This window comes from Aspergillus luchuensis, chromosome 1, assembly GCF_016861625.1.
Source record: "Aspergillus luchuensis IFO 4308 DNA, chromosome 1, nearly complete sequence".
NCBI classification, from domain to species: Eukaryota; Fungi; Ascomycota; class Eurotiomycetes; order Eurotiales; family Aspergillaceae; genus Aspergillus; species Aspergillus luchuensis.
In genome coordinates, this window is record NC_054849.1 from 1,732,098 (window position 1) to 1,750,251 (window position 18,154).

General features: G+C 50.5%; 5 protein-coding genes across 5 annotated transcripts; all 5 read left to right on the forward strand.

Annotated features, from left to right (window-relative positions):
* Positions 1-71: 71 nt before the first annotated feature.
* On the forward strand, positions 72-3,712 carry AKAW2_10599S (uncharacterized protein; the record flags this gene model as incomplete). Its single annotated transcript, XM_041688978.1, has 2 exons — positions 72-161; positions 227-3,712. 2 exons carry the CDS (start codon positions 72-74, stop codon positions 3,710-3,712), a joined length of 3,576 nt encoding a protein of 1,191 aa, XP_041537319.1.
* A 206-nt stretch (positions 3,713-3,918) lies between these two features.
* Positions 3,919-4,895, forward strand: AKAW2_10600S (putative mitochondrial methylglutaconyl-CoA hydratase (Auh); the record flags this gene model as incomplete). The annotated part of the gene is made up of 2 exons (XM_041688991.1): positions 3,919-4,256; positions 4,325-4,895. 2 exons carry the CDS (start codon positions 3,919-3,921, stop codon positions 4,893-4,895), a joined length of 909 nt encoding a protein of 302 aa, XP_041537320.1.
* A 2,747-nt stretch (positions 4,896-7,642) lies between these two features.
* On the forward strand, positions 7,643-12,576 carry AKAW2_10601S (LipA and NB-ARC domain protein; the record flags this gene model as incomplete). Its single annotated transcript, XM_041689002.1, has 4 exons — positions 7,643-7,948; positions 8,014-8,647; positions 8,696-8,749; positions 9,131-12,576. 4 exons carry the CDS (start codon positions 7,643-7,645, stop codon positions 12,574-12,576), a joined length of 4,440 nt encoding a protein of 1,479 aa, XP_041537321.1.
* Positions 12,577-13,454: 878 nt separating this feature from the next.
* Positions 13,455-13,929, forward strand: AKAW2_10602S (uncharacterized protein; the record flags this gene model as incomplete). Its single annotated transcript, XM_041689013.1, has 2 exons — positions 13,455-13,665; positions 13,721-13,929. The coding sequence occupies 2 exons, from the start codon at positions 13,455-13,457 to the stop codon at positions 13,927-13,929; spliced, it is 420 nt and encodes a 139-aa protein (XP_041537322.1).
* Positions 13,930-14,576: 647 nt separating this feature from the next.
* Positions 14,577-16,114, forward strand: AKAW2_10603S (alpha/beta hydrolase; the record flags this gene model as incomplete). The annotated part of the gene is made up of 2 exons (XM_041689024.1): positions 14,577-15,070; positions 15,133-16,114. The coding sequence occupies 2 exons, from the start codon at positions 14,577-14,579 to the stop codon at positions 16,112-16,114; spliced, it is 1,476 nt and encodes a 491-aa protein (XP_041537323.1).
* Between the last annotated feature and the right edge of the window lie 2,040 nt (positions 16,115-18,154).

Below are 18,154 nucleotides of genomic sequence, written 5' to 3' on the forward strand. Positions count from 1 at the left end.
ACTACTAAGGACAAGCGACATCACGTCCGGGATTGACTGTGCTGTGGCTACTCAATGTCCTCTCTTCATGGATGTCATCGGTCTTAAGTCATGCGTCGAGCCGCTCGAGGGTTTCCTCTCTGAGAGCGGCGCATTTGTCCAACAGCCGTATTTGGCGGAAGGTATCGCGGAATCAATGTCGTCTCTCATATCGTTCATTATACTGATTCTGGAATTGTTTCGATAGGGATTTCCCTATTATAACGTTCTCCAATTCACAACGGCTCCGACGACGAAACTCTGTCATGGCGGTCTCCAAACTCGATCGTTTCGGATCTTAAGCGTACTCGGGGGCCCGGACCATCTCCGGTCTGGATATGTACAAAATCAACAATTGGCGACGGAACATTCAGACACTAAAGGCGATGGTAATCCCGGTGGCAACTGGTTCAAGTTACGTCTCCGAACCCCGTTAAGTCAGTCCTACAATGTTTCCAATGCGAGCCCGGACTTCCCCGGCTTGAGAGTTGTAGACGTCAGAGAGCCAGGGGGAGAATTGAGCAATAAATCTGTACCTCAAAAAGATGGCAGAGATGGTGATATAGATACCTATCAGGAAACCGAGATTGGGAAGGAAAGCAGGGCTTTTGGAGAAGGTGAATGCCGAGAGGAGAGCGGGAGCCATCTCGACAGCACAGACGGCCATTCCAAGCCTCTACGCCTGACTAGACATACAGAACCATTGTCGGAGGAACAAGGAAAAGATAAACACTTACGGCTGGAGAAGAAACTGCACAACACACGCAAGCGAGCCAAGCGAACCGAATCTCCCCTTGAGCCAACTCCTACGGAGTACCTTATCGATACCTTGCAAAAAGTGCATCAATCTCATGGCGCCGGAAGCTGCAGCTGGGTCTATACTACCAAGAACACTGGAATCATGGCTTCCTTAACGCAAAAGCAACGGGACAAGTTCAAACGCCACCACCGGCTTTCATTACAGAGAATTGTTGCCGATTACATAGAGCTGGTGGATCCCCTTTCGGATCAAGCAACCTCGGGCATGGATTCTGATTCACTATCGGAGACGGAAGCGCTGCAATCAGTTTTCAGCGAAGATAACCTCAACTATCTCGCAGCTCGACAATACTCTGCCGCTGATGTAGTGGCATGGGCATGGGTTCTCAAGAGTAGCACGCCTTACGAAGCCATCCTTCGAGTCTTACTCTTAGAAGCGGATCGAAGCTCAAGCCCAGATTGGTCCATCAAGATGGTGCCACCTTTCATTCCCCTCCTTCTCCTGCGTCAAAGTCTAGACGCCAAGGCTTTCCGACTGCTCTTGGTCTATTCCCTGCACCTTCTAAGCGGACGGGCTCTTCCGACCCCCAGCATGGCGATGGAAGCGATGGCCGACGATTTAGAGCTTGAGCAACAGGGTGTGATTGGAAAGCCACTGATAGAACCCAACATGTGCGTGACTTATGTTGTTCGGTTACTACATCACGCTCGCGAGCTATGGCCACAAGCTCAGCTTACTATTGCTCGCGCCTTTGCGTTTTATCTTGATAGTCTCGAGAGTGAAGGCAAAGGTTGGACGGTCGCGACAGAACGGATCAATCAGTTTATGGCTGACAAGTTCAATACCGTGCTCCGGATACTTTCCTTGCCCTGCAGACACAATCCGTTTACGTCCGCTTCCCTGCAGCAACAAGCGCAATTTGAGCTTCTTCGAGCCATGGCGCGACATCAGCCTGCTTTGCCGGTGACACGTCGTGGATACCAGGGTATTGTCGCGGTTCAAATCGCTCATAAGAAGACACTAGCAGAACGCCAATCTGCGGAGCTCAAAGCTCCGTCGTGGCCCCCTTGGAAAGAAGACAAGATAGGGTTCGACGTCAAGCGGGGTGTTGAAGGTATGAAAAGCCGCGCAATGCGTGTACTGTCACAAATGAAAGAGGCAGGTTATTCGCATTCTCGCTGGGAAGAGGTCTCTAGTATCCTAGCAGGCTGGGACACAGACAAAAGCCCAACAATTCAAACGAGATCATTAGTACCTCGTCCGGAGACTGTATCAGGGCCCTCCGGGGATCCCAAGCACCACGCCATTTGGGTAGCTCGAATCCGGGCTACGAGGACGGTGCGGGAAGCCTGGGCATGCTTCCTCTCCTACCGCGACCAAGGACTGCCTCCGCGTGGTGCTATTTACGCCGCGATGGCTGAGAAATTGATCTTCCGACAAAAGAGAGCTCGACATCACCTTCATCAAAGCAGCCAAGCACTACCAGGTGACGGAAAAGAGGTCTTCGCGGAGCCGCCATCTGTCCGAGATTGGATCTATGTCTCTACGGAACCACCCACATTAGATGATCTTCTTCGTGAAATGCTCTCGCAGAGTATCCGGCCCCGGGGAAGATTCCTAGCTTTGCTTCTGCGCAATGCACCAACCTTCGGATCGGGGTTGGACTACCTTCGTTGCAGTGACTTGACAAAGGAGCAATTAGAGGATTTGTGTACCGTGTCAGGTCAAAGATGGGGCGAACAAGCCCAGGAGAACAAGACATTGAACAATTTTCCTGACTACCTCATCTCATCCTTCGTCGCATTCCTGTGCAATTTCTCCACCGTTGGGCATCATAGCATGGCGCACTCTGAAAGTTCTGTGGGCGATATGTTTCCGATACTCCTGGGCCGTCATTCAACGAACCCTTCGTACTCGACTACGCTTTTTGCATACTCCGAAGAGTTGAAGACACGCGAGGATCTTCGTCACCCAAAAATCCTGGCGCATGCACTTAGTCTCCTCCGGGCGCAGCAGTCGCGTTCTCCTCAGGCGTGGATTCCAGTCATGTCTGCCCTGGCCCGAGACCGCGTTGGTTCAACATCTCATAGACTGGGACGGCACGCACGGTTGGTATTATCCTGGTACGAAGTCTTGGAGCTCACAGCGTGGATGGATAAGCGTCAAATCGAGCTTAGCTTGGAAGCGTTCCAGATCCTCTGCTACAGCTTTGCGCGGGTCGTGGTGGCGGGAATCAAGGATCCCGACGCGGTGGAGGAAGGGCTTGTAATCGTGAGTGAACTCGCACGGCGGGGGCGACTGACCGGCATGAATCATGTTTCGACACGCTTTGAGGATATGGTGCAGAGTGGGCTCAACATCCTCAAATCCCGGTTCGATGAGCTGGTTCTTCTTGACCCCAAGACGTCTTCTCTCTTCGAGCGAAGTAGATCTTCAATACAGGATGCCACGGCTTCTCAAGTGACCGTGCCATCCTTGGTTCACGTCCCCTCACCCGCAGTTCTTCACTCTTTTGTGCGGGCGCTGGGCTTAGCCGAGGACACTGACGGCCTGCTGAGTCTACTTCGCTGGATGCGGCAGTACGAGACTGCACTGAAGGAGAAATATGACGAGAACCTGAATGGCGAGAGGATGATGCGGCGGATCATCGTCGCCGTCCGCATGTTTCTGGAGGGATACTGGGGAAGGTCACCCCAGGCGTTCCGGGAGTGGGAGCCGTCCATGGAGCAGACACATGATGTGCACATGCACAACGACTCTGAAGCTGACTCCGCGACATTCTCCGACGCCAGCCTGCAGGAGGCATATGATATCATCACTACTTCGCAAGTCTGGGGATCATGGCCGAGTGATGAGGAGGTTTTGGATTATATAGCTCACGGGGAGCAAGGATCTCGCGAGGCGGGCGATCGATATAGGCATGCTGTACATTAATGTAAATAGAACTGTAAAATAGAGCGATTTAATCAATATATTCTATCAGGCGCTTATCCGCGGCTTCCCCGCAGCCGCCCGGCTTTCCCCACAGCGGCCCTCAAGCACTGCTCAATTCTCAACCGAGCTCAAAGCTCACAGCTCCTTCTTCACCTCCTCATCCCTTGCTGAATAACTATACACACTTCGCCCCTAAAATAACGACAATGCCTCCACGTCTATCTATATATACTCCGCTACGGTCCGCCTTTTCCTACCGCGTCACAGTCGCCAGATTTGGCACGAGCAGCGACAATGCCGTCATCCAGACCCAGCACGTTCCCGCCCCAGGATCGGGAAACATTCGCGTGCTGCTTTTGAACCGGCCCAAGGCACGCAACGCAATCTCCCGCGATCTCCTCGACGGGCTTGCCAGGAATGTAAAATCTATCGCCGCTGAAGGGGGCTCGGGGCCAACGCGTGCCCTGGTTATCGGCAGCAACGTCGACTCGGCTTTCTGCGCGGGCGCAGATCTCAAAGAACGCGCGGGCATGAGCCGGGAAGAGTACGCAATCCTCCAATTCCCGAAGCCACATTTACAAACTACTGACCCTTGCAATTACCGTGACTTAGGACAGCCGAATTTTTATACAACTTGCGAAGCACCTTCCGCAACCTCTCGGAGCTCCCGATTCCCACCATCTCCGCCGTTTCCTCTATGGCGCTGGGCGGCGGCCTTGAACTCGCTCTGAGCACACATCTCCGCGTCTTCGGCTCCTCGTGTATGGTTGGACTTCCCGAGACAAGATTGGCCATTATCCCTGGAGCTGGAGGTACCTACCGTCTCCCCAGTCTGATTGGCGTGAACCGTGCACGGGACCTGATTCTCACCGGACGGCGAGTATCCGGCCCGGAGTCGTATTTCATCGGCCTTTGTGATCGGTTGGTGGAGGTGCTCCCGGAAGAGGAAGAAAAGGAGGGTGTGGCGAGGGAGAAGGTCCTCACGGAGAGTATCAAGCTGGCATTGGAGATCTGTGAGGGCGGGCCGATTGCCATCAAGCAGGCCTTGAAGGCTGTGAGTGAGTTCCAACGGGGCGAGGAGGCTGAAAATGAGGCGTACGACGGTGTGATGGGCACCGAAGACCGGTATGAGGCTCTTAGGGCGTTCGCGGAAAAGCGGAAGCCTGTCTTCAGGGGGCGATGAGAGAGAGTCATCTGGAAGAGTTGTGTTGCCCCATTACGTATGTAAGCTGAGAGATGATCAGGGAAGCTTGTGACTCAGGTTGGACAAGTTTGGATGTGAAGGATTCTAGAACTAGTTCGATTGTGAGTCAATGTAATGTTGTTGTTGTTGTTGTTGTTGTTGTTGTTGTTGTTGTTGTTGTTGTTGTTGTTGTTGTTGTTGTTGTTGTTGTTGTTGTTGTTGTTGCTTTTGGTAAATGTCTGGGTGCCCTGGATGTGAAGAACTGTACTTGTTTTGGTAGTGGTGTCCAGGTACCAGGGACAATGCTACAGGCAAAAGCATGCTTGCCTGTTATGAAGACCTAAGTTTGAAGATCCAGACATTGTCTGAGTTTGGTACATTTCTCAGCAAACTACGGACAATCCTACAATAAGCAAAGTTGTCACAGATGGCATTGTTTCCCAACTATAACCAATCTTGCCACAACATACCTCCTCTACAACCCTAAAACTTAGCACAACCAGCTCGCGGCCATCTACATACACACCTCCATATCCCATGTAGTAAACCATCCCTACCAACACCAGCCACAAAGTCAGCCACAGAAAAATCTATACGATTTAAGCACACCATTCCTACAACATATCCAGTAGAACCAACAAGATTAGAAACAAAAAGAAGCAAAAGACCAAGTTACACCAAAACTCTGACTCACCTGGAACAAATTCTTCTGGCCCATCTCGGATAAACATCCCAGGGTATTGAATCCGCAGGCACGAACCATTCGTCATGAATGTACTACGTACCCATCAACATAATCATTAATCCATCATCCATCATCCATCAGCCAAATCTAGCTAGCTGGTTACCTAGTCTACAATAGGTGCCGATCGGGAAAGGAAAAGAAAACGTTGGTTTGAACCCTGGATCCATCCGCGGCTGTTTGGACCCGCTTTGATCCACTGGCAGCTTTCTTTTCGTGCTGTTTATCTGTCTGATGAGAAGGATATTCTAACCTTTAGATTAATATGTCAACACTTACACACTTGCGATGCTCTTTGTCAACTACACTATGAATAACACGTAGTAACACGAAAATCCTAGCTAGCCCCAGGCAGCCGCGATTTACAATTCACAGGAGCAAGCAACATCCTGAGGCCGCAGAAAAAGCAAAGCGAGGCAAAGCCTAGCCTCACAGCCTCGTACTTCAGGATCTATTCCATCCAGTTCGTATCGCATTAGAAATGAAGAAAGAGGCCACAGTAAACATCTACTAAGTATAACTAAGTACAACTAACTTAAATGTAGGTACATCATGTCGTAAGCAATACATGCATACACACCTGCAGCCCAGAGCACAGCACAGCCCTGCGCAGGGCAGCGCAGATCGACACTTCAAATCCTCCGGGGCAGCAGCAGCAGCAGAGCAATTACTGTATTCAATTGATTAATGTCGCACCACACAACTTCGCATAGGGCTCAGTAAGTGCATAATCCAGCCTGATGAACTACCTATTATAATCTAGTTTCAAACTAGTTAACCCCGATTGTGAACTAGAAAGTCACCTTCTTGCCCAGGCGCGCTGCAGAAACTAAGTTTAGGACTAGGCCGTGTTCGGGGCGTCAGAGCTCACAGCCACTTCCAGGGGGGAATGATGTTCTTTTCTTTGCCCGGGTGTTTCAATGTCGTAAACTTACTGTGTGTAGGTACTTCTTGGGAGAAAGTTTGAAGTATCTGTGCTTGGATGGCATAGATGGGATGCTGGATGGATGGATGGATAGTTCTAGATTGTATGCGAGATGGGATGATAGTATCATTTACGTTGCAGAATCGGGGATGGAATGGCCTGGACTCGTAACCCTTTTTGACTCTTTTTGGTTGATTTAATGGATGTTGAGGATATACAAAGTGATGGAATAGGATATACCAGTCAAGTCAGGATGCAAAGTTCCCCCGCGATCTGCAGGTGAGCTTCGATCTTCCTGGTCAGCGAGGCGGGCGGCATGACCTCTAGTTGGTCAGCCCCCCTGGTGTCCACGGGAACCTGGACTGCATCCTCCCGATACAGATTTAGGAAAGAAAGAAAAAAAAAAAAAAGTAGTAGAAAGGATAAATGACTGATTTCAAGACGGAGAAAAAAAAATAGAATTCCATTAATTGATTGAGTAATTAATTCACTCTGCTTATGGTTCCGGGCCTGCTGCTGCTACTGTAGCTTGTGCCCTGCAGAACTACTCTAGTAACTGCAGTACACTAAACTAAACAGTTTAAACCACAGGCACCAGGCACCCCCTCCACCTTCAGTTTGCCCCAGTCATCTGCGGGCCTCATGCTCTCTCTGTCTTTTGCACACTGTCTCGCGCCTTTGCCTACTTTGGCCCCCCCACTGCCGCCCACTCACTTTCTCTGCAAGTAATCCTCGTTGCCGCATAAATACCTTTCCTTCCAGCTGTTCTGTTGACTCTTCTTCTTCAGTGACTCAACTGACCTCTTGTCCTTCCCCCCTTTTCATCCTTCAAGCCACTCTTTCTTTTTATAATCTGTCTTCCTAGCTCCACCGGTTCGTCAGGACTAACAGAGATCCTTTCGCGCATGGTCGCAACAGACTCGATCTAGCCTTCCTGTTCAGGAATTCTTGCTGCGTGGATGTAAGTAAAAGGCGTTACCCCACGCTCCGATTGTCCTCTGTCTGGTTGCCTGGCTGACTCGCATCTCCATTTCATCGTTATCAGTTACGGTCGACGTCCAGTTGTGGGCAGTTCGAGCCATGTCGGACCTTGCCACGCGCGTGAAGCAGTACGGGTTGACTCAGGTCTACTGTAGCCCCGAAAAGCCTCTGGTTGACATCGTGTTTGTTCATGGACTGAACGGCCACCCCTACAACACCTGGGCCTCCAGTAATGGCACCTTTTGGCCTGCCGATCTTTTGCCCGAGATCCTTGGTCCAAACCGAGTAAGAATCCTGACTTATGGTTATAACGCGAATGTAACTGCCTTCACCGACGGCGCGTCGAAGGACAGAATCCACAATCATGCCGAAACTCTGGCGTCGGGTTTGGCGGCCAACCGAAATGTAAGTGATCCCTCAAGATCTGCGTCCATGATTTGTCCTTGGAGAAGGGTGACTAACTTTCCTAGCTTCGAAGCTGTTCGGACAGACCGATCATCTTCGTCTGTCACTCGCTGGGTGGTCTCGTCGTCAAGCGCACATTGATATACTGCCGAAACGTGTCAAATGAAAAGATCGAGCACCTGCGATCCATCTATGTGTCCACCTACGGGATCCTGTTCCTAGGAACGCCGCATAACGGCTCGGACGTCGCCAAATGGGGCCTGCTACTGCAGAACATCTGTAGTGCTGTCATGCCGAAGAAGTTCATGGAGTCGTCTCCTCAGCTAGTCAAGGCTCTGAAGACCAACAACGAGACGCTCCAAAACATCAACAGCCTCTTCGCCGACATAACCAGCAGGTTCCACATTTACTTCTTTCACGAGACACTGTCGAGTGATGTCAAAGGGACTCGCGAGTTGATTGTGGACGAAAGTTCCGCCGCGCCCTATGCCGAAGGTGTCGAACGTATGGGCATCGAAGCCGACCACAGACACATGTGCAAGTTCGATGACGATAACTCTCCTGGCTTTGAAGCGGTTGCCGAGGCGCTGTTGCGGTACTCGCGCGATGCCCCGAACACTATCGCAGACCGCTGGGTTGAGGAGGACAAAACTCGTCGTGTTCAGAAGCAAACGAAGATCAGGGAGATATTTAGCCATGGCATGTAGAGCCCCTTTTTCCTCTTATGGCAAGCACTAACGGATGTAGAGCGTATCGAGCCGGAGCAGTTGGGGAGGAGCGTTCCGGATCTTCGCACAATTGGTAGGACACCTCTGCTTTCTGATCATTCATCTTCTGTCACACTGCGCGAGTATGAGATTGAGGAGCCCCCGGAGTCGTCAGTCCATCATAGCAAGCATATTTGACCGGTACTTCTCCGGTATAATTAGTGATCAATAGTGGAGGAACTGCCAGAAAAGCACAAAACCAGGCACAACACGTCATGTCCCCTTTTCAATAACCTTTGTGTTTCCGTTTTTTTATCCTTGTCACTCTCTGCTTGATTTTATCGCAGATTCTCTGAGACGGAAGATGATTCATGAATGCTGCCTCTTATGTTGTTATATCGGCTTCCTGTACTTTAGTGTTGCTTTCCTATCAACAAATTGTCAAGTCTGATAAGGCTGACTCTTTCCTGCTTAGGTAGTTCTGAACCTGCCCTCCCGGCCGAGAGAAGAAGATCCCTTGTGTCTGATCTCGGTGATAGTATCAACTTGTCCCTATCACAGACCCTCCCAAAGGACCCTTTGTTCGTGGTGCCTCCCGGCTTTCACCCAAACGCAAGCTTTGTGGGTATGAAGGCACATCTTGATCAATTGCACACCAGGCTGTACAAAGCCAAAAAGAGAGCAGAGCGGCTCGTGGCTGTACTCATCTGCGGAGGCCCCGGGACAGGCAAGTCGCATCTTGCACGCCAGTATGTCTGGACTCATAGAGCCTTCTATCCTGGCGGAGTCTTCTGGGTCGACGCAAAGTCCCGCCAGTCAACCTACAAATGCTTCTGGGACATCGCACAGGCTGCCGCACTCAACGAAGGAGAGGTATTCGAATATCCAGACACCAATACCTCTCAGAAATATGTCGACTCGGTGCGAAACTGGCTGCAAACTCGGGAGGAATGGCTTCTGGTGTTCGATGGTGTAAGCTTCGGTCAAGACAGCGATCTCAACAACTTCAAACAGTTTTTGCCGTTTAATAAGATGTGCAGCATCATTTACACGTCTGTCGATAAGACACTGAGGAAAAAGCAGCGCCTGTATGAGCCGTTTTGCCTCTCAGTCAAGCCTCTAGAGGTCACGGAAGCCTGCAAACTACTCTTCGAAGACCTTGGCATCAGGAAGCCCACCAAGGGGCAAATCAAGAAAGCCACCGAGCTTGTTGAGCATTACGAATGCCTTCCTCTGGCAATACATGCCATCAGTCATCGGCTCGCAGCAACATCGAAGCCAATAGAGAGATATCACATCAACTCTCACTTAACCGACGAGAAGCTAGCAGAGCCTTTCCTAAGCATCATGCATGACCTTTATCGTACGGAGCACTTTGAAGCACTGAACCTGATAAACCTTGTTTCGTTCTTCAGCCATCATGTCCCCGTCGGCCTTATCACACTCGGAATCTCCGCACTCAGCAGATGGAACGTTAATATCCTGACAAGCAGTAGAACCGGTGAGAAAGGTGATATCGACACGACTCTTGGGGTTCTTATTAGATACGGACTGATTGAGAGGGTGTCGGACGCGTATGCACTGCACGCGAAAGCTCTCTCGCCACAGCTTGAAAAAGATAATGTTCTAGACATGAAGTCCGTGGCCCCTGACTTATCAGAGTCGCAGACTGAAAGTAGCCAAGATGCATTCTTTTCGGTTTATCAGAATTCAGGCGCGGGGACGATCGATATGATCAAGACACACAGTGTTGTCCAAGGTTTCTGCAGAGATGAGCTCAGGATCATGGACCGGGAAGAGAAGCGATGCAATACACAGGCGGGAACGTCTGACGCTGGGTTCTATGACTCGTGGATCGTTGTCGCTGCTCATGTTCTTTGCACATCGTACGAAAGTGCAAAGGCCCGAATGGACCGTATTGATGACTGTGGACTCGTCAAAGACTACCGGGAATATGAGACTCATGCTTTCAGGTTGATCGAAAACTGGCCCAAAAGGACCCAGAACGAGCCGGCAGTACTGTGCGAAGCTCGCAAGAATCTGAAGCAGGTCATCAGGAGTATTGCCACCGAAATTGAGAGGATCTCGCCCAGTTCCTCGCAAGAATCGGTCCGCAAACAGAGATCAGTCTTTGATCGATCAAGCAGCTCTTCGTCGTCAGTGCCTGAATCAGCAGCCGAGGAGGGACGATGGGACTGGAGTGACATGACGCCTCCGAAAGTCGAGTCGCCGCAAGAAATCCCAGGATCTCAGCAACGCTTCAACCTCAAGCCATTTTTGCCCCATATCTTCAGGGAATCCAGCCTAGACAGAGACAATGGATACGAGAGTGACAGGGAAAGCACCAATGCCCCAGTCCGGACCTCACCGGCGCTTTCACAACTGAGTCATCAAGCAGAGACGCCCAAGTCATCGCTAACGTCAAGTTCTTCGCCGCCTATTGACGACCATGGTTGGCACATGGTGGTAAAGAAGCATTCGAAAACTAAGATCAGAAAGGACGAAAGATCAGTGCAGCGGCCGAGATTTCCCCGTAATATCAAGGGCTCCCAGCCGGCAGCTCCAGTCTTAAAAATTTTTCCTGTCGAAGGGAGAAGTGCTTCAAGCAGCACGCTGGGTAAAAGTCGGAGAAGCTCTTTTGCATCCGCGTCGGAGGCACTCACAGCTGTACAGCACTCCAGTCCTCCCCACTCTCACGAGGATATTACAGCTATCACGAAGCGAGGTACTGGCCGGTCATCTTTGAACAAAGAGAATGCTCCAACATATGCTACAGTAGCAGCCAGGCATACTCAGGATGGAGAGTTGAACTCAAAGAAACGATCATCCTCGACACCGGGAGGCAATAGTAGACCGGCGCTTCTGTCACTGCAGAACAAATCATCTGGCGAGTCGCTGCAGAGCCGTTCTAGCAATGCACATCCATCGCCACTTTCAGCGGAGTTCAAGCCTGATCGTATGACCCAGTCGACCTACAGTGAGCCTGATCAAGGTTACTTGCAACATCGACTCAATGCCATGGATCTGGGAATAGCGCAGGAGTCTCAGTACCGGACTCGTCACTTGTCCACTGTACGACCAATAGCACCTCCGGCGGGGGACATGTCTGCCAGTACACCGTCTATTCTGACATATATCCCTCCGCCCCCTCCACTGCCATTTGAAGGGAACATCGAGGTTACGGTACCACGACGTGTGGGTGTGGCCCAACCAAGCTCCATGGGACCATCACCGAGTCCAGCGAGGCCAGTCGCCCACCCATCTGCATTCATGCCAGGTATCTCACCCCCGAGCTCTCTGGCTACTGAACCGCTTGTTGGGTATTCCTCAGAACCCGCTCCGGAGCCGATGACGCGAAACCAATCCGCACAGTCACATCAGTCCTGGTCAACCGAGCCGGTTCGGTATCCGCCGCGCTTCTCTCCACTCCCAGCTACAACGCCCGCGCAGTCTGTCATAGCCAGTGGTGTTTCACATGTTGTGTCGCCTCCGCACACGGTATCCGGGGCAGGAAGCTGGGTCGCGGACATACCGCAACAGGGGCAACCACCACCAGCGGTCAGTTCTCGTCAGCCGGAGGTAGCTTACGCTGCACAGGCACAAATCCGACCCATCAACACACTGGATGGCCACGTCGCTGCCATGGACCCTTTATGGTCGACAGAGCCCGCTTCGACACTGCATTTCGGGGCCCATCGTGTGGATGTGCGTGACGCCCGGCAGCGGCTGGGTGGGCGTGTTCATTATCCCGCACATCTGCCATCAGCAATTCCAGGGTATCCCATGTACCACCCGAACTCGTCCGGGCCATTGATCCCGCATGAGATGGCAATTCCAGTGTCAGATTCTCACGGACTGCGAGCGCGGAGCGGCAGCTCACCCCCTCACCCTGACTTTGACGGATTTAGCATGAGTCAATGATCAATGAGACGAAAACTGATATCTGTGAGTAAACTATCGGAATCACATACAATCATACAGATGTTGGTAAAGAGACGGCAAAGGAAAGTTAAAGAAAGAAAAAGGCAAAAAATAAAAATCTAGAAATGAAAGTGACGAACCGTGATGATGAATATGTGACGGATTAATTAGGAGACAGCACAAGCACCTGGAGTTTCGGTTTTTGTGTTCTAGTTTCATGGCCATGCATTTCTGGAGCAGGAGATAGGAAGATAAGTGATAGCATTTAGAGGTGTTGGTAGAAGAAGGATATCACCGTACGGGAGGGAGCATTGCATTGGCGTTTGTTAGTGTTAATCGGATAACGCGACTGAACATTTGAATCTCTCTCTGTGCCTTTCGTTTATTTTTTTTTCCTTATTATTTTTTGTGATTTGTGAGAAAACTAACCAGTCCATCAGCATGCTCTTGCATGAGATAGTACCCGCTGGCTGTTGCGCCGCGTTGAGATCTGTGAGCGCAACAGCCAGCGGGTCACCGACCAGGGGAAGGATGCACTAGAGGACGATCGCGACGGTATCCGGACTGGGTTTGTGGTGGTGGATCGGGCGGGAACCAAAGCGCGCCTTGGTCACCATCAACGCTAATCCTAATCGAGACTTGCAGTGACAGCCCATCGACGTAAGAGATACATAATAACCAGGTCGCCTTTGGTGATGACGTCTTTGAGCAGTTCAACCAGCTATAAAGGTTCTCGATGCCAGCATCATGGAGGTTTTGACAATTCGAACATTGGTTACCATATCATCAGTCTACTTGACCACTACAGTCTAATCTACTTCTGACCTCTACATCATCCGACCCTCAATCCCATCAACTTGAATACCTTACAATCCACCATGTCTTTCCTCGCCCGCATTGCTCCCGCTGCTCGCACAGCTTCGCTGTCTCTCCGACCTACCACTACTCCCGCTCTCTCTGTCGGGGCTACCCGCTCGATCTCCGCCACTGCCCGTCGAGACAAGGGTCCCATCGATGCCACCAAGGAGACCCTGAAGAAGGCTGACCGCAAGGTTTCGGACGCCGCTGTGAAGGGCATTGAAGTGGGAGGTATGTAGACTACTAGACCCCATTGTTCAGGATTCCCGCTCATCATGATGTGCAGAAAACGCCGCCGAGAAGGTCAAGGGCACCGTTAGCAGCACCGCCTCTGAGGCCAAGGCCAAGACCGACGAACTGTCTGGTGAAGCATCCCAAGTGGCCGGCAAGGGCAAGGGCAAGGCTGAAGAGACACTCGGTACTGCTAAGGGCAAGGCACAGGAAGCTGCTGGAGAGGTCAAGGGCAAGGCCAAGGAAACTGCTGGACGGTTTTAGACAAGGCCCCGGATGGAGACACTAAACATACGCTTGACGACCTGCATGAAATGATCCAGATGGGGATCAATAAATCTGTACTATTATAGTTTTAGTTAATGCATTGGAATGAACGATCCATAAGCAAGGAGTGGGGTGTTGTTTTTCGCCGATGAGATTAGATTCGTCAGGCAGGCTTAGTGTTTAGTAGTAGCGCCACCCGAACGGAATCTGGGGTTTTGAAGGTTAATTTCTACTTCCGCATTCCATGGTCCGGAAGAAGAACAGTATAGCCTCGAGATAAACTATCTAGTAAACAGAAACAGTGCATTTCCTTCATTATTCTCAGCGGCAACGGAACCGTTGGTGCCCGTGCTGTGCCTGCGTCATGCGGACCCATCGTCTCCCTCCACTTTGTTGAGCCGAGGCTTTTCTTCTGGGTCTGTCGGAGGTTCGCTGCCCTTTTCGGCTTTCTTCAATTTATGCCACTTTTGCCCCCTTATCTTTTTCTTTCTTTTCCACACCTACAACCTTTTCTCGTTCGACTTTCTCTTTCCGTCGGGGATTGGTCTTTCTGTTATTTGCTTTTTCTTTTTTTTTATTGGCGAGTCGGTCTTCACTCTTTGATTATTCTGCGTTCTCCATTTCGCAGGTTACAGTCTGCGATCATGAGCAAACTAGACAACCCCCTCGGCCTGTTGGCGGCAATCCTCGTGCGAGTTCCCCTCATTTTCAAAACCATTCTCCTACATGCCATTCGTATGTCGCCAGTTACGGGGAAACAAGACCTGCGCACCGAGTTGACTGTCGCTATCATTCGCTCATTCCTCGTTTTTAGCTCGCCCGTCGGCAAGCAGCAAAGAGATAGCATGCGCGACCCCGGTATTAAGGGTCCCATGTGGGTGTCCAAGGTGACATTCCCCAAGCCAGAAGAGGATGTCCAGGATGCGGTTATTAAAGCCATTGAAGACCTGAAGAAGGGCGACGAAACTTATAATATCCCTGGAGTAACCCCGCTTGAGGCAGAGTGGACGGGGTATCGGAGCGGCGTGCACAAGAATGCGCCGCAGCCGGATATCTCGGAAGAAGCCAAGTATGAGGAGCTGAAGAAGGAGGCGAAGGAGGATATGGTGATTTTGTATCTCCATGGAGGAGCGTATTTGTAAGTTGCCCTCAATGCTGTCTGGGAGGTTTGTCTTAAATACTGACGTTTTGGATGTGAAGCCTTTGCGACCCGTGCACCCATCGCCCGCTCGTCGCTCAGCTGTCGAAACGAACCAGTGCCCGTGTTCTATCGGTGCGCTACCGTCTTGCGCCTCAGAATCCGTTCCCTGCTGCTCTCGTTGATGCCCTTACTGCATACCTTGCGCTCGTCTCCCCGCCTCCGGGCTCTCTTCACGAGCCCGTCGCGCCGAACAAGATCATCGTCTCCGGTGATTCAGCCGGAGGAAACCTTTGTCTCGTTTTGCTCCAAACGCTCCTCACACTCCGTCGCGTCTGTCCTACCGTCCGCTTTCATGGACGTGATGTCCCCATCGAACTTCCCGCCGGCCTAGCTATCAGCTCCCCTTGGTGCGACATCACTCGCTCTATGCCATCCGTCCACCACAACTCGGTCTACGACTTCCTGAGTCCTCCCACCCAGGATCCTGAAACAGCCTACCGCCCACTTGCTGTGCCTGAAGACGACGTCTGGCCTGTCAAGCCACCTCGTGTGGACCTCTACACGAACGCCAGCGCCCTTTTGCACCCACTCGTCAGCCCGGTGGCCGGCCGCGATGAGATTTGGAAAGGCGCACCGCCGGTGTTCATCTCCATGGGCGAGGAAGGTCTTACAGATGAGGGACTTGTTGTTGCCCGCAAAATGCACCGGGTTGGCGTCCCTGTGATTGTCGAGCAATTCGAAGGTATGCCGCATGTTTTCGGACAGGTCTTCTTGGGCACGCCTTCGTCTCGTCGCTTCTTGGACGACACGGCGCAGTTCTGTCGTGATGTCATGGCTGGCAAAATTACTGCCGATACCCCTACTCCGGCGAAGATTACCTTTATTGGATACAAGTTGCAGTCGGTTCGTGAGATTCCGCTCGAAACCGCTGTTCCTTTGACGGATGAAGAGGTGGATGCGGTTTTGGAGAAGGGTAAGCAGTGGCGGTTGGAGGGGGAGAAACTCCTGGAACGGGAGTGGGTGGAGAAGGCGAAGCTATAGATTACTTTGAATGGGCTATACCATGAACCTGGCGTTTGAGGATTGATTTGCTATACCCTGCTTATTTATAGACTTGCTGTATATATATGCTTTTTAGATGGATGTACATGCATACGATGGTACATAGAATACTTTATCTTGGCACCGCATCAATTATTATTCTGAACTTGAAGCACCCAATAGAATCCTTCTCAAATGAATCCATCATGATCGGAAGTAATAGAATGGTCCCTCCTGTTTCTTTGCGGCAATCAAACCCCCAACTAATTTGACATTTCTATCCAGAAGACCGAACCAGTACCAATCACTCCCCTTGCAGGTAAAATACTTGAAATCTCTGAATTTACGCCAGCATTGAAAAGCTCACTAGAATATAGAGGCAACACCGGCATCCAAACACATCCCCATGGCTGCTTCATTTCTTGCAGACATTCTAAATGCCCAGGCAGCTTCCCTAGGTATCTCAGCTAAGATCTAATCGTCTGGATATGGCTGTTAGACGAGTATAGATCTAATATAAATTTCAGCGCAGTGCCAGTCACTTTCTTCTTTGGCCCAGACATCGCGGTCAGTATCACCCAGAAACCTCTGCTAAATGGATCTGCTCGACTTGCTGTAAATTAGTGTAGCGAACAGACAATTCTTGGGCGCCCGATGCTGCATTCGATCTGTAGAGTTTTGAGTCCTTCAAAAAAGACAACTAGTTATTGATAGCCACATCTCCTTTTTTCCCCATAAGCTCGAGAGTTATTTTTATAAGGTCTCTAACCATCTTGTGAGACAATTTATAATAGCAATAGGCTGCCCTGCGGAGATGATGACCTTAGCCAGATGGACGAGATGGAGAGGATTTTCGGTGTCCCAAGGCCCAAATGTGGCCAGGGCTAGAAAATTATTAGTGTCAGCTTCATCCTTGTAGTACTCAAGCAGCTTTTGGTGGAACCTCGCGAAGGTGAGAAAGTATACTTTCACACAAGCTCCAGCCCTGTGGCTCCTTTTACCCCTGCTGCGTATGTTTGTCTGGACTGCCTCGTCGCACTTTGATTCCCGGCAACACGGTGATATAATGTATCTATCCCATCTATTGTCGACAGATGGCGTGGGTTATGCACAGACAACCTGCTTCGGAGTTGTTGTCTACTTCATATTAACGCGAAAGAGTATCAATATGATCATGTTGCGCACACTTCTGTCTTGCGTAAATGATAAAGAGATTGCCGAGCTAGTCAGACAACAACATCCAAGATGAGCTATGATGGCATACATCCTGTTGCAAGATTTGGTGGGTTGGTTGTATCTTATGTTTGCCCGACTGATAGTAGAACTGTTCATTTTGTTCGATAAGGTAGAGAAAGCAACGTGACTAGTGCCTTTGAACAAGCCTTGTTTATATGCATCTTAGCACGCCGATATAATATGAACAAGGTTTCTTTTTCTCTCCATGGTACTCGCAACCCATGCCACGAGCTCTGCCAACTCTGTCCCACAGTATGCTCTGCTTCCTTCATGAAGATGAAGAAACTTACCGCGAAGACACCTTTAGTGCTTCTTCTAGCAAGGCAGCCATCTGGCATGATAGATGAGAACAGAGTTGTGGTTCAATCCACATATACCGTTCCGAGAAGGATTGGTCTGTACTGAGCTTTAATGAATACAATGAACGGTGTAACGATTGATGGATTGTGGGAAATTCATGCAATAAACCTCAAGGAAGGTAGTTAGTGGATGTGGTGGTGATTTCTACAGTAACTAGCAGAAGTAACAATGTTGGCAACACTAGATGTAGTGGTGAGGATAGTGCTCGCCAGATCTGCCAGTTCAGTCTGACACTGATAGTTGATCTCCATAGTAACGGAATGCCCTAAATCTGGGAGTGTTTTCGCGACCTCTGTAAGCTGTCTGAGGAAACGAAAGGAGAAGACCAAGAATTTGTGTCATCCTCCACCCGTCTCGGCTACAGAAGCCTGAATAGCAAAGTCGGATATTGTTTGTTCTTACAGCTAAACTGGAACGAAGAATGCTGGTTATTGATGGTTGAGC